The sequence below is a fragment of the Pagrus major genome, chromosome 15 (assembly GCF_040436345.1).
Source record: "Pagrus major chromosome 15, Pma_NU_1.0".
Taxonomy (NCBI): domain Eukaryota; kingdom Metazoa; phylum Chordata; class Actinopteri; order Spariformes; family Sparidae; genus Pagrus; species Pagrus major.
In genome coordinates this window covers 8124831-8140586 of record NC_133229.1, presented here as the reverse complement: position 1 = coordinate 8140586, position 15756 = coordinate 8124831, and the positions used below count along the sequence as shown (strand labels likewise).

Below are 15756 nucleotides of genomic sequence, written 5' to 3'. Positions count from 1 at the left end.
TGTAATTAATATAGTATGTTGAACCATTATATTTTATGTTTTTTCTTTCTGTTAATGCATATAAAGCACCTTGGTATCCAAATATCTATTCAATTCCATAAAAAATCATGCAAATAATGCTATGATGATTATTTAATAAAGAATATTAAAGCACATAATTTCCTATAAAGAATTTTTAGTGATATGTACAGTATACACTTTTTATGAAGGGTTAACTAATGCCATTATTAATGGTCGCTAAATTATTTACTAATGCTTCACATATTCAGAAGAAGCATGTCATGGTTGCCAGGTTGTGAAAAACTCTCTCATCTGGGTGTTGATCCCAGAGATGTGGACTTTAGTCATAATAAATCGGAATCAGGTAGACACGAGTCACTGCTTTGATGACATCCAACTCGAGTTGATGGAAAATAAATAACACGAGGCTCGACCTGTCTGTGTTCATTTTATGTTTTCAGTTCAGTTTTTTAGGTTGTTTTTTTTGTTAGTGTGGCTGTCAGCATTTCACTGCTTAAAAGTGATGGGGGTATTGTTTTGATTGAGAAGAAATTAAGAAATAGAAAAGCTTTTATAAAGTTATTTGGTTTGTGTTTGATTGTATTTACATCACTGAAAACCAGTAATTAATAATACACATTCCATTTATTACCATACTTTTTGAAACAAGTTAGATAAGTTGGCCAATAACACCATTATTAGACAAGTACTATTACCTTGTCTTAGTACCTAAGACAAGGTATAAGTGACTTGACTTAGGACTTGACTTTCCTTCACTAAAGACTCGACTAACTTGACATTTTTGCCTGAGAAAAAATGACTTGGTACTTGTTGAAACTTGGAACAAATGAATTGAGTCACATGTCTGTTAATTTATAAATAGACCTGTGACATAAATGTTGGTCATTCAGTAAGTAATATATAAGGGTTTCTCACTTTAAGACATATAGTCTGTAGGTCCTTTCCCAGAAGGTTAGTGATCCGTTGGAGTGGTCTTCCTTAAGTTGAATTACCAACTGGGAAATGAGGGCAGCTGTCCCAGGGCAACAAACCCAGAGTTGCCCTCTAGTCCTAAGTTCACTCCGTGTTATCACCCCTCGAACACGCAGGCCTCATTAACACATGACCTCATTGTCATGTTGAGGGACTCTGTGTCAGATATTATACCTTACATTGTGACCACATGGTGCATATTTTATAATACATTGTTCAAATCAAATGACCAGAAACCAACACAAATTAAGCATGTTTGTAACATAGGAGTGCTGTTGGCACTGCATTCATTGCTGCAGAGGACATTAGATGGTGGGTCAGTAAGGGCCCACCTGGGGACTTTGCCCCAGGTCCATCTAACACAGGGATGCCCAAGCTTTTTCCCTTCGAGGGCCGAAACTGAAATGTCACGTTGGGTCATGGGCTAAAAGTAAACACCTACTGTATTGTATTATTGTGTATTGTATGCAAAATGGTATTTAGATCCCAGTTACATTTCCTGCACATTGTCATTTTGCCAGCTGTGGTCAGATTATGAAAAATAATGAATTATTCGGGATTTTACATATCTATTGAGCATTTACCTCACAAAATATAAAACAGCATAAACATCACTTGATCAAATATTTTTTTAAAAACAATATAAATAAAAGATAAGATAAAATAAGATGCTTTATTAGTGCCACAATGGAGACATTTGCATTATTAGGGGATAGCAAAAGGGATAGCAAAATAGAGATAAGCATCAATAAAACAAAACAAACAAACAATAAATAAGTAAAAAAAATAAGATATGATAATTAAGAATAGTATAAGCAATATAAACAAAAATTAAATAAACACCTGGCAGGCCAAATCAATCCCTAGGGTAGACCTACTTTGGCCAGCTCTGCTCTGACAGGTTAATCTAGTTAGTAATCAAAGCTCAACAAAAAGACAAATCAAATGTCATGCTGGGTGTGAGAAAAAAACACAAACCACTGAGATATCCCAAAATCTGGCAACCCTAAGTCTGTTCTTATTGGTGGCTTATAACTCTTGTATAATTATTAAATATTAACAAAACTACATCAACCACTAATAAAGCCATATTTGTTAGGCTACAACTTTTAAATAAGTTATAAAGGGTGCTCTGTTATAAAAGGGGAACCTAAACTGCTTTGTCCACACAAAATGCAGGCGGTCACACTGTCTTGCTGCCTGCATATTTTTTCCATGTGTGATTCAGTGCTCCTCCTCATGCACTCACCCTCCTCATGGGCCCCTCGGGGCCTCTAACCCAGTCATCCAGCCAGCACTCCAGTTTACAGGAGCCAGTGGTGCACAGGATGACAGGTCACACACACACACACACACACACACACACACACACACACACACACACACACACACACACACACACACACACACAGTGTCTCCTGGTCATTTAACAATCTCTCCGGTAGAGTTTGCTGTGGCTGTTCTCTTCCCCTGCCTGCCTGCCTGGCTGCCTGGCTGCCGGCCTCCTCTCGGCTCCTCCCCGTCTATTTATCAACTGTGTGACGGGTCACGTTATCGGAGGGGGGCAGTCGGTGTGAAAGCACTGAGTGAGCTCCCTGCCGACGAGTCACACAGTCTGCCCGCACTTGCCATTAAATATTCGTCAAAGAGTTGACGGGAAAGCGAAAGCAGTCGAGTAACAGCCGGGAATCCGATAAAAAACCCGGGTGTTGAGCAGTGAGCCGGACAGACTGCTGTAATCTACCCGGAGGAGCTGGATCTCATCGCGGGGCTGGATGCGCGAAGCTCTACGGCATTATAGGTGCACCGGAGTGTGCCGACGACATGGAAAATAAATAGTTGGTAACGCTGCTTTTCTATCACAAGAATACATGTAATGTGTTTAATTTGACTGGTATAAGGCTTTAATGAGAGTAGACACGAGTGTCGTCGTGTTAAATGAAATGTCAGTGGAGCTCGGTGTGATGTTTAATACGCTGAGTCCCGTTTCAAGCGTTTATTCTGGAGCAAGTTGTCACTTGCTCTCAAACGCCACAGCCTGTATCGTCCTGTAGTGAATTCCCCAAACGAGCCACATATTATATTGTCATTGTACGTAGTGTGAATTGTTTTATTGTGACAATAGTTTTGAGTTTGTTGTCGAAGTTTCACTCTTTCCTCTTGAGTGAATCTTACCTGTTCCTCTCAGGTCAGCTAGTCGTCGCCTGCTAATGCGCCTGTAGCTAATTGTGTTATTGTAATAGACCTGTCATACGCCTTTACCTGTGGGTTAGCTTGCCCACGCCTTTCTGTGAAAGTAAAGTACAAATAAGCTTGATTTTCATAAGGGTATGTCTTTGTATTTCAAAAAGAGCACAGTAATCCCATATTTAGAAAGTAATTCTCAAGTTTTGCCCCTCTCTGTCACTCCCCATCAGTTTGGACCCGGCTGAAGTCATGGACGCAAGTTGGAAAAACTGCTTCGAAGAGGAGCTCCTGTGTCCCATTTGCTTGAATGTCTTCGAGGAACCCATCCAGCTGCCATGCAAGCACAACTTCTGCAAGGGTTGCATCTCTGAGGCTTGGGCCAAAGACAACGCTGCGGTCCGCTGTCCCGAGTGCAACCATGACTACGACCAGAAACCCACACTGGAGAAGAACTTTAAGCTTGCCAACATAGTGAAGCGCTTTAATGCCTTGAACACTGAGAAAGTCCCTGCTGTGCTGCACTGTGTCCTCTGCAGACGAGGCCCCCCGCTGCCTGTGCGGAAGGTCTGCCTGCGCTGTAAGGAGCCCTGCTGCCAAACTCACATCCAGACGCACCTACAGCAGCCGTGTGCAGCCCCGGGACACCTGTTAGTGGACGCTGAGGAGCTGAGCGCTTGGACCTGCCCCAGTCATGAGGAGTACAGGCTGCTCCACTGTGAGGACGAGCAGGTGGCTCTGTGTCCGTTCTGCTGCATCTCCCACTGCACTAACCAAAGACACACAGTCTGCGATGTGGATACCCAACGCATACAAATGCAGGTACATAAACCACACACACACACACGCTCCCCCTGCTCGCCCATTCACTTGAATTATCAGCTGACTGTCAAAAGATTTGATGGATGTACTTTCTTTCCAGGGATTCTTCTTTGAATTTCAATGAAGCAAACATTTCTTTCAGGTCATCAGTCTATAAAGGCCTTCTTTCTTTGCCTCTTCCTTTTTATCTTATCTGATGTGAAAAGACTGGACAGGTGAAAGCCACCCCTTGGGGTGGATGCACACACATGCATGCATGCACGCACATGCAGACATACGTCACTGACTGCTTTTAACCTTGATCAAGCCACACATTCCACTCCGCCACGCCTTCACATTAGGCGCCCTGTGCCCTCCGGTAAGTGCTGTGATGCAATCTGCATCCACCGGAAATGATGACCCCGGAGCAGTGGGGGTGGATCCACATGTAGTTTGTTTATGTTAGCTACCATGATTGGTTTTCAGGTTTAGTTCATGAGGAAATGCACACTGGCAAGACTTTAGGGACTGATAAAAGAAGTGACATACTGTCGTTGAGATGAAAATTTGGGGATTTGTGAAGACAAGTGTGCATTTCAACCATTTGTAGTGAAATGCTCTGGGAGACAAGGTTAGATTCTACAGTATGTGTGTTAATCTAACCGACAACAAATGACTTATGATGTGTCTTGGCAGGGTTGACCACAGGATGCATGGAGGAATGTGTCCCGCATGAAGCCAGCGTGTCATGGCGGTATTTGTTTTCCTCATTAGTTCTTTACTGTTTTTCAGTTCGCTCTCTTTCCACAAGCTTAATGTAAGTGGCAAGGTGCGAAAAACAACCGCCCACGTTCCCATATACACATTTCTTGCCTGTTCCTCCCCATCTGTGGAGGGGCGGGAGTGAGAATCAGATTAGTTTTAGCATCTGCCATGGTGCGGTCTTGTTGATAGGTTCGGTGATCGTATTATTCCACTCGGAAAGGTTACAGACGGGTTTCTTTCCAGTGTGAACATCACAAACTTCTAAATCTGTTCAAGTCTTCGGCGCAAACTGTTGCTCTGGTTCGGAGCTATTATTGGGACAAAAGATGTCTGTTCAGCCCTTTCCACAGCTGCTCTCCCTACACACACATGCACACACCCACCCATCTTTCTTTTCTTTCCCTACTGTATGTTCGCAGGCTAAATGGAGTTATCCAGGAGTCAGAGGTCCTGGCTCTTCTCAGATTAACACTGTCCATGCTGGGGTGCACTCTCTCTTATATGGATAATTGTGGCAAAAGGCAAAAGTTAGGCTTCCTGTACGCTGGGTCATTTGTTGAAGTAATTTGAGGCCTGAGTGGCTTCTCTCCATTACTTACTGAAAGGTTGTTCTCCTTGACAGAGCTATGGTCTATTTTGGTAAAAGGATTTTAAATTCCCTTGGCAGCACTCTTGTTGCTTTTGGGATAAACAAAGAGGAAACGTTCATATCTTGGTTATGTTTGGCTCTCACAGGAGCATTTTAGAGTAACCTTTTGCAAGCAAGCTGGTAATTTCAAGACGAGAAAGGAAGAGTAATATAATAGTAATGTCGTCCCTGGGACAGGCGGAGGAGGAGCCCTCCCACACAACCTCACCTTGGTTTTCTCAGGCACCTCAGCAGGAAACCGTCGCTCATGGAAGCTCTGCCGTCTGCAGTTTCTTGTATCTGGGCTGGAGTGAGTCAGTTCCCCAGAATGCAGAGGGCAGTCCATTGACATCAGACGTGGGGAATAGTTGTCAGTTGATTGTGAAAGAGGCTCTCTGTTCATTGAGCCTGAGGCTCCTCATTTAAACATGAGCTTCCTGGCAACCCGCGGGTGTCTGGATGCCTAAATAGGACAGTGGGGAAAGTGATCATTGGCGGGTTTAATCTTGATAAAGGTAGGCTTTCACGCTGCTACAGAGAGATCAGCAAGCAGACAGTTCCCTCCTGTCCCCTTATGCTATTTCAAGCACACAAGAAGACAAGAGGGGAATTGGAGGAAACATGGCAAATGAGGAAGACAGTTGTTGAGCAGAAGCATCCGTGCACAGAAAAGCTGTTGCCATTATGCGAAGCCAAGTCACATAAAGCCAATCATGCACCGATTAACCCAACATAGTCTTCTCTCCTGTTTTTGTCAATACAAAAGTCACACAGAAGGTATAAAAGCATCATGTAAAGACGGTGATTATGAAATGCAAGAGTGCTGTCCAAAAAGTGTGTAAGTGTTGTGCACACAGGACATGAAAAACGGGATGAAACGTATATTGTTGCCAACTGATCTTACAGGGCAGAGTCAGTTGTTATGGTTGATATCAGATTGTTTGAAGAGGACTGTTTAACTGAAACTGCTTGTGTAAGCAAGACGTACTGTGGAGATGTAGTACAGGTGTGTTTCTAGCCAACAAAACTAAAGAGAATCTACTTGTGTGTCTTTAGGATCCTGACAAACCTGATGAATGCTTGTATATGAAAACACTTGGCTTTGATGCATCATTTAAATCTTCTTGCAGTCAACCTCTCCTCTTTTATTGATGAATTTTCCCACCAACTTACAATAACCACATCACCGCTGTGTGCACGTGTGTCCTCATCATTGATGTATTAAGTAGAACTAGATATGCTGTAAAGAAATGGCCAACCTGTCACCAAACACATCTTGCTCAGCCAACACAGCTGTTCTTAATAAATCCACAGTCCTCATATGAATGATGATGAAATGTGATACAAGCATTACAAGGAATTGCTCATCATAACATTGCTCTACAGTGCCATCAGTGGTCTAAAACATCCCTTAAACGAAAATGTTGTGCACCACCAAAGTTTAAAACAACATGTTTGAATTTGCTGTTACTTCCAATACGATTGAAAGGTCATTTGATACATAAACCAATAATAACTGCTAAGAAAAAATTAATACGATTTATGATCAGTCTTCAGCCAACACACAGATGTAGATGTGGAAGGTTTCTTAGCGCTTTCTAAGCTCGTTTTGCTATGCAAGTGTAGCTATCAGTTACATCCCTCAAACTCAAAATTTAACAACTTACAGTTACCTTAAGGCTAATAAATGCATGCTTGCCACCCCAGCACATGTATAACTAAGCATTTTTATGATGTAGGGCTTGCTTCAACAGCTCAGGTTAGTCCCCATCTCTCGTGCACACACTGTCAAGTATTCAGTATCACAAACCACAAAGTAAAATGCCTTCATGATTTCCCAAGTGGGACACCCACTAACACTGACAGTCAACACTGCAACATGGAGACAGAAATTAATGCATGATCATATTACTGGAAATGCACTTATAGCAGCGCTGATCAGGATTGTTATATGAACAATAGATCAAATGACTGTGTGTAATGTGAGTGGAGCTGCTTGGAGTGATAAATCAACACAGAATTATCGTCCATCTCTGAAGTTCCCTCCCTGAGTGTCTGTCAGGTGATAGTTTAAGTTTTATGTTCTCATAGCAACTTTACAGATTTGATTCTAACTCAGCACTCTCATCAGCAACATTTCCAGTCAGAGCTGGCAGCTAGACAAAAAGCTTTGATCAGCTCAATGTGCACTAGCTGCCCAGCAACAAAAGGTGAGGTACATTTCGTTGTACAACCCTGCATTGTAGAATTACAATTAATTGAACCTTGTGAACCTTTTATGTCTGTTGCCGACAACATGGTATCTGACAACACGATAAGAAAGGTGCTTGTGTACGTGACAATAACTACATAGCACACATTGTGAAAAGGTCGCATTTAGGCACAAAAACTATTTGGTGAGGTTTAGGAAAAGTTCTTAGTTTTTGTTAAAATGAAATCAGATACACTTAACCTGTTGTGGCACTGCCAGAACCATAACTCTAAATAGCAGACTGACAGGGTTAGCGACTAGCCAACATCAAAGTTAGCTAACACAGCTACAGGCTGCATCTGAAATCACTCCTTATGTAATAGTTAACTCAATAGTGAGCAATAAATAGGAATACTGTACATTTAGTTATCATCATCATTTTGCGTCAGGTGTACAACTCTAATTTCACATCTATAAAATGTGGAGTATTGCATCGTGGGATTGCTTGGAGAAATTGGTGGACATGCCACGGACAGTACTTTTTTTTTTATCCAATTGTGGAACTTTTGAGAACACTACAGTGGATCAATTCACACACTCAGAAGCCAAACACTCAGATAACATGTTGGACAGTTAATATAGTGCGCTATAAAATGAATAGGGAGTGTATCCCCACCTCCCCACCTCCCCACCCCAAAAACAACAAAAAAATGCACTTGTATGTTCTTACCCTTAGCACTTAAACCATAGCACTTATGTACTTAAGGTATCCTTGATAAATAGCAGCTACCATGCTCAGATGAGGGCTTGAAAACTGTTTCTATTTTTTCTTTTCTACTTTATCGACAGTGATATGTTGTGGTTTCTTGCTTGTGACAAATGTACTTATTATAAGTCGCTTTGGACAAAAGCGTCTGCCAAATGCTTTAAATGTAAATGTAAGATTGTGGAGCTTTTAGCGGCTAAGAAGCCAAAAAGTAGTTGGTGGAGACCCAAACAGAGCTAAAAGGAAAATTAATATTGGACATGCATTTGTCGAGCGGCCAGAGACATGACTCGAAATGCATTTAAATATTAGTCCTAGCCAGTTGGATATGTAATTAGGCAACTATTTGCTAATACATTCGCCAACAACTTGATATGGCAATAATATGTCAGTGTTGTGCTTACAGGTAATTCTTCTGTCCCTGAGTGGCCCAAAATTGGATCTATGCCTATTTAACAGATTCATTACTTAGTTTGTTTATTGTGTTGTTAGTGCTTCCATTGCCAATTGTCCAAAGAATGAATCATAATCAAAGTCTTGATTTGTGAGACATGAACTAGAGAAGACAAACTTTTCTGCCTTTTTACAAGCAACAATATTGTCAGCACTTCTCCATTTAAAAATACAATTTTAAAGAATATGCAAACAACATTGCTTGTACACAGGCTTCTTGCTGTTTTGTTTTAAAACTAGATGGACTGTTGGAAGTGTTCACTGTGGTATAGTATAATGGCCAGGCAGTTGTTGTACATAAAGACTCCATGAGTGTTGTAAGCAGCTGAAGAGGCCTGTTGCTGTGATACCACAATGTAGCTACCCTGAAACTCACTCACTAGAGACCGCAGGAATGTCCTCATTCTCCCTATCTCTTTTTCGCTTCAAACTTTCTCTCTTTTGGTTTCACCCTCTTTTTCTATGTCTTTCTCGCTTTCTTTCTGTCCGTTCTTGGCATGTGTGCAAGCAGAGCCCCACAGCACTTTGCCTTTCCTGCCGTTCCCTTTCTTGCATGCACACCCATGCGGAGGGAGAGAGCCGACCCCGGCGTTATGCACACAGACATGACAATCTGTCACTGACACAGAGGCCAATGCAAACAATGGGAGCAATGCATGTGGCAAAATGAGAAAGCAGAGAGGGGTAGAGAGACACCCCCGCTTTTTGCTCCCTCCTGTTCCCTCACATACACATTAGCTTCCACATATAAATACATACACAAGGCTTTGTTGCCATGACAGCGGGTTTCCTCTTATTTGGGCATGGTGCCTTTTCCCATGCAGAAACAGTTCATTAAAAAGCGTACCTGCCCTCCCCAGTTCCCAGTTAGCTGTCAGCCTGTGACTGCAGATTGATTTCCTTCTCTTGCAGTAAATGGAGAAGGATTATGTTTACTGGCTCTTTTATCAGCTGATTCAGCCCACAGAGGAGGTAGGCTGGTCCCAACAATGGACTTCACTTGCTGTAGCACAGTCCCTGATAAACTTAGAAACAATCAGAGATGGATTTGTGCAATTGTTTTTGCCTTTGCTGCAGCTCCCCTAATGGATAAATGCATGTGGTTGTCGCTGGCAGCTGTTGTTTCCTCCGTCTCATCAGGATTGTGGAGGAGGTTGTCTTAGTGACTAATGAAAAGCACCCAGGTTCGCTGAGGTCACAGCAGAGGCCTGAGTTTTAACACACAGTGCACAGTTATATATTTATTTTATTCTCAGTGTATTGTATTGTGGTCCATCTGTCTAATCCATCTCTCGCATGTCATCTCTCCACAGGCCATGCTAATGAGGCAGCAAGACAGACTTGAAGGTCGTGTTCAGAACATCGATGAGCAGCTCACCAAGCTGGAGTCAAACAAGACGCTGATGAAGGTACAGTGCGACGCACACATCGTGTGTACCTACATTTTGGACTTTATCAGCACAGCTCTTTGTCATCATGTGGGGGTTTTTGTGCTGTTATTTTGTCTACGCTGTGCCATAATGAAATGACCCTGTACTTTTGTTCGCAGCTGGAAAATGAAAAGAAAATGTAATTTATCTCTGGCTTTGAATGGATAGTGCATTAGGAGGGGGAAATGCATTTTACAAATGACTTTCTGAATTCAGTCCTGAACAAGAAAGTGATAGATTCCACAAAATGAAGTAAGAAAAAATATACTTCACATCAATTCACTACTATTTATCAATGCATACTTTCTTTTCTTTTTTTTATCCAAGGTTTTAAATTCTGCTGAATGGTGCTAATGGTGATTTATGTAGTTCAAATGCTAATGCTTATAAATTACAGTTATCCATAAACAAGGCAATGTCGTTAGGTATAATTGGAAGTCCAGGAATTTAATATTCCTTTTTGGGGGACTTGGAAGAGACCTATTATAGACAGAATGGTCAAACTTGAGGAACTCTGAAGTGTATTGTGATTAGAGCTGCAACTAACAATTATTTTCATTGTTGATTATTTTGTCAATTATTGTTATTCTTTTCTTTTTTTTAATAATTGATTAGTTTTTTGGTCCTAGAAATGTCAGAAAATGGCACCCTCAAATGTCTTGTTTTGTCCACAACCCAAAGATATTTAGTTTACTGTCATGAAGGAGTAAAGAAACCAGAAAATATTCACATTTAAAGGGTTATGCTACTGCATATGTGAAAAAAGTAGTCTAAAGCCTTTTGTGGCTCCTGTGGAGGCTTGCATGAAATCTCATAAATTGCTCCAATGATGTCACTCAGTGGCTAAGTTGCATTTTAGGTAATGTAGGCTCCAAGTTTTGAAAAGAAAGAAGAACACTGGAACAAAAACAGCGATATCTTTGGTTCTGCTGTATCAATTTTGATTTGTTTTGAAACTGTCAATAACAAATCCAACAGTGTTATAGGAGTGCACTGCTAGACCAGTGGTCTGCTTCTCAAAACCTAATGCCTGCATTTCCCACAATGCAACATCCACTGAACGACATCGCTGGAGGCAGTTTATCAGATTACATGCAGCTTCCTCTGGAGGCACAAAAGGCTTTTATACTAGTTTTTTCACATATGCAGTAGTACTCCACAAGACCTGTAAACACACTATAATGTGAAAAGTTGGTGGAGTTACCCTTTAAGAAGCAGGAATCAGAGAATTTGGACTTTTTCATCCTTAAGAAACTCAAACCGATTGACAAGTTAAAATAGATGCAGCTTGAATATTGACAAGACAAGGCTCCTCCAGAGCCACCAAAGACATTATACAACTATTTTCATTTTTAAGTTCTATTCTCCATTGCTAATAACCTGATTTTAACATTTATAATAGGTGGCTGTAATTGTCCGCGTGCATGTGTTGCCTCTCCACAGGACGCAGTGTCTGAACTGAAGGAGCGTGTGAGAGCCCAGTATCAGAGGATGCACGCGCTGCTCGAAGCTAACCAGGCTGAAACCGTGCAGATGCTGGAGAACACTTTCACCATGTACGTGAGGAAAAACTCCCAGCAGGTTCTGCAGCTCAACGAGAGGCGGCATCAAGCGGAGAAACTCCTGAGCTCAGTGCAAACGTTCTTCCAAAGATCAGAGAGCATTAACTTCATGAAGGTACAGCTCTGCACCTCTCTTTCCATTTCTCCCACATCCGATTATGTCTGTACAGCAATGTAAACACACATAAAAATACACCAACTGAAAGTGTTTGACAGTATTCACGGGATCAAATGTTGGATTTTCACAACACACTAAAAGCACTGTCACACACAAACACTGACGCATATACACAATGTACACAGAAAGACCACAGCAGGCCCGTTGTTTTCTGTTCTCCTCAGAGTAGCTGATAGTGAGATGTTAAAAGGCAGATGAATACTGAGTGACTTGTGTTTCTTATTGTCTTTTTCAGAACACAAAACCTTATCAGCTGCTAATGGACAGGTAAGCAAATTTATATTTCTTTTCTGATTCACTTCATTGTTTGATGATTGTATTTAGTGTTTAGCGGCTTGTCACCTTGTTGCTGAAATGAGAATAGCTAGTCCGCCTTCAAGGTCAGTCCACCATAACAGGCTGGGCACACTGGATGCGTGTGCAGCGCTGCTGCATGGCGTTACCTCTAGCTTTTCATTTCGGCATCAATGTTAACAGGTTAGACTGGCCACACTGGCTGCATGAGTTCTCACACGCGTGTCAAGCGTGGCTGCTGCGTCGCTTCATCCAGAGATTCAGAGTCTCGCCTATTTTTACCACTACATGAGCGCAGTTCTCGTCAAAAGTAGACCTGTAAACAACCTGGAGACCCATTATCTACAGTTATAATGTCTGTATCTGTAGAATATGTCACAGATATGAAGAGAATACACAAGGGCAGTTTTTTTTTTTCCTGTGCACTCTTTCTTTCTTTCTTTCTTTCTTTCTTTCTTTCTTTTCCTCCCTCCCTCTCTTTCCCTCTCCTGCTGTCTCGCTCTTTCAACGGGGCGGAAAAGGAAGATCAAGTCATCATATTTAGTGATTATTATCAAAGTCAGACTCCATGTAAACAGAAAGGGCGGGCAAGAGCCGTGCTACAGCAGCAGCAACACTGCCTATGTGAACACAAACACGCGAGTGAGCAGCAGCAGCACAGCAACGCAGAAGCCACACACTAAACAAGCATCCTGTGTGGCCAGCCTGTAAGTGAGCCTGGGCCTAAAATGCTGCTAAATTCAGGGCTAACCCGCTTTACTTAAATTAGCAGGCAAGCAAGGAACAGGAACTTGGCTTTGATCTTGAGGGGTTGTAGCATTCACCACTATAACATTACTGCTGACTTCGTACTCACCTATATGTGTCTTTCTCTTGACTGATACTTTCCAAAGGAATACACATTACACACATTATAGCCCACATTATAGGGCCGCTGGTCTTGCAAAACATTGATGGAAACCCTGGCACACCCATGATGCACTGACTCTTATTCTGCTGTCATTAAGCATTAAAACATTTAATATTCTCTACCTAACTGCAGTTCAATTTTCAATTCTGTGTTTGGTGTTTTAAAACCAGAGAATTGTCAATACAAATGTAGCCTTGGCAAATTGGGAGAACATGAGTGAATGAAGAAGAATGTGCAATTCTTGTTCCCATTATACACATAATCCTACTATCCTATGTGTGTGCATAAAGGAGAGGTTTATACATCACTGTTGCATGTATTATGCCGCAAAATGCTTCTCCAGCAAGGGTGCAAGAGACTTATTGAATCTGGTCCACAGTATTTTACGTGTGTCTTTCTCTTTATAACACATGTATTTCTTTTTTAAGGTCAAACTCGCACCTGACTAGTGCCATCCCTCCACTCAGAGTGGGCCAACTACACTCTCATCATTTGCTATCCGAACTCTCAACGAGAGAAAAGAACCTGCGGAAAATGCTCGAGGGTAAGAAAGAAATTGCAATCACTAAATTAGGATGAGCAAAAACTGTATTTTAAAATATTTAACAACAGTTCAAGTGAGATTTAACTATTATCTCTTTCTTTGTAACTATTTCCCTTCCTCAGAGCCGTTCAATGAGGCGCCCATTCTTGAGATTGTCCAGTCTCACAGCAACTCTGCTGGCTCCCACATGGGGACTGGTTCAGGACTACAGAAGAGAAAATACAGCATGGCTTTCTTGGAGAGTAACACAGCAAACTCCGCCTCCCAGGATCCTCCACCGTTGCTCTACAGCAGCAAAAAGCCCTATCTAGCTGACCAGAGCCATCGTGCTTCATCCATGTATTCCTCTGAAGGCCTCTCCCAGAATCCTCACGCTGGCCCCGGCCACAGCCGACTCCTTGACCCTTCAGCCCATCACATGGTGGGTCTAGGGTCCAGCTCCAGCCACCACTCAGGGACCATATTCCCCCCTTCCCACTTCCCCAGTGGAGGTGCCTCTCAACAAGCCATGTTTGAAGGGAGGAAAGTACTGATGTGCACTCTGAATAACTGCTGCTGCTCTGGGGCCCCCGCTGCTCGTGCCCGGCCTCCGTACCCAGCGTCGGACTCCTTCCCCTCAATGACCTCTCAGGAGTTTCCCCCACACGCCCCGCTGCCTGCGAGCCAGCCACTGCAGCATTTTCCCTTGAGGGGGCTGATGGAAGCCTCACAGACAGCCAGGCACCCTGACTTCTACGGGCTGTACGGCCAGTCTTCAACCAAGCATTACGGGACCAAGTAATAAACCACAATCAGCATTTTGTTCCGTTGTATTACATCAGATTTGGCCTCAGAATTTCCATGTTTGCTTTTTGTTCCTTTCCTCTTAGATTCAGAGATATATCTGTGTCTCCAACACGCCTTCATGATGTCGTTATACTGAAATGTACTTGACCCCATTTTGGGAAACCATGTCCTGTTAGCTGTGGTAGCCCTGTTTACTTCCTGAATCACAGTGACAGTTGTAACGCTCTAATTTGACAACACACACTTGTATTTATTTTCTGTTTCAATTCGACTGGAAGTGCTAATGTGAATAACGTAGTCTTAAATCCATTCAAGCAGTGAACTAAAGAAACAACATATCCTTCATCCCGAGTCCTGACGCGGGATTCCAGAGACTTCAGTGCCTAAAAAGACTGTTAACACGCTCTTATTGTACTTGCAAGTTCCTAGGTCTTGATTATTTCCTGTTTGCGGCTGAAAGCATGCAGGGAGCCTCTCCATGCACTCCAAAGTCCACGTGGCTTTAGAAACACACTGGACTACAAATGCTTGTCAGGTTTTTAATGAATTTTTATACAAGATTATGAATAAACCAAAATCAGTGGACAATGTTGAATAAACGAGCATATTAATTTACCCTTGTGTTGTGTTTTAACAGCTTTTATCCAGCGACAGATTTGTTATTTTTAACCTCATGTTTGATTATAGTTTGAGGTCTGTTTGTACTGAGAAGCACATTTGTTCAGACTGAGGTTTTACAGTTTGACTCCCTGGGTTACAGTTGAAATGTCAGAGCTTCCTGTAAAAAAAAAAAAAAGAAAAAACGAGCCATTATTGCAGTGCATCCCACCCTGCACCTCGCCCACAATCTGTTCATAGGTTAAATGGAAAAATGAGACACTGGGTGAGCACATGTTTAAGAGGAGGAATCTCCGAGCACAGCGGAGGAGGTTTGGACGCTGATTTGTTCCAGACCGGGCCACAGCAGGCCCATTATCTGCCAATTTAGGACAGTTCACTTCCTTGTCAACATCCTGGTTTCGGGCAAAATCTCCGTCTCATCCCTCTTTGTCTCATTATTGGAGCTTGTTGTCAAGTTAGGTCAGAGAACAGGAATAACCGATGAGCAGCACCTCCCTCCTCTCCCCTCCCCTCGCCTCTGTCTCTTCCTCTCCCGGGGTATCATTTGCCGGGACTGGATGTGGAAGAGGAGGAGGAGGAGGGTGAGAGCGGCGGCAGCGGATGATATAAGCGCGGAGTTTTAATGAGGGCTGGGACAGCATAGTCATCTA

General features: G+C 42.4%; 1 protein-coding gene across 2 annotated transcripts; it reads left to right on the top strand.

Annotated features, from left to right (window-relative positions):
* The first annotated feature begins 2570 nt into the window (after positions 1 to 2570).
* LOC141009839 (E3 ubiquitin-protein ligase TRIM8-like) lies at positions 2571 to 15100 on the top strand. Of its 2 annotated transcripts, none has more exons than XM_073482563.1 (7): positions 2571 to 2835; positions 3411 to 3999; positions 10095 to 10190; positions 11655 to 11888; positions 12187 to 12218; positions 13584 to 13699; positions 13822 to 15100. In XM_073482563.1, exons 2-7 carry the CDS (start codon positions 3430 to 3432, stop codon positions 14478 to 14480), a joined length of 1707 nt encoding a protein of 568 aa, XP_073338664.1. In that variant the 5' UTR covers positions 2571 to 2835; positions 3411 to 3429; the 3' UTR covers positions 14481 to 15100. The 2 variants fall into 2 exon arrangements, with proteins under 2 accessions (XP_073338664.1, XP_073338665.1); XM_073482564.1 differs by having other exon boundaries at positions 2710 to 2831; positions 13822 to 14566.
* Positions 15101 to 15756: the final 656 nt, after the last annotated feature.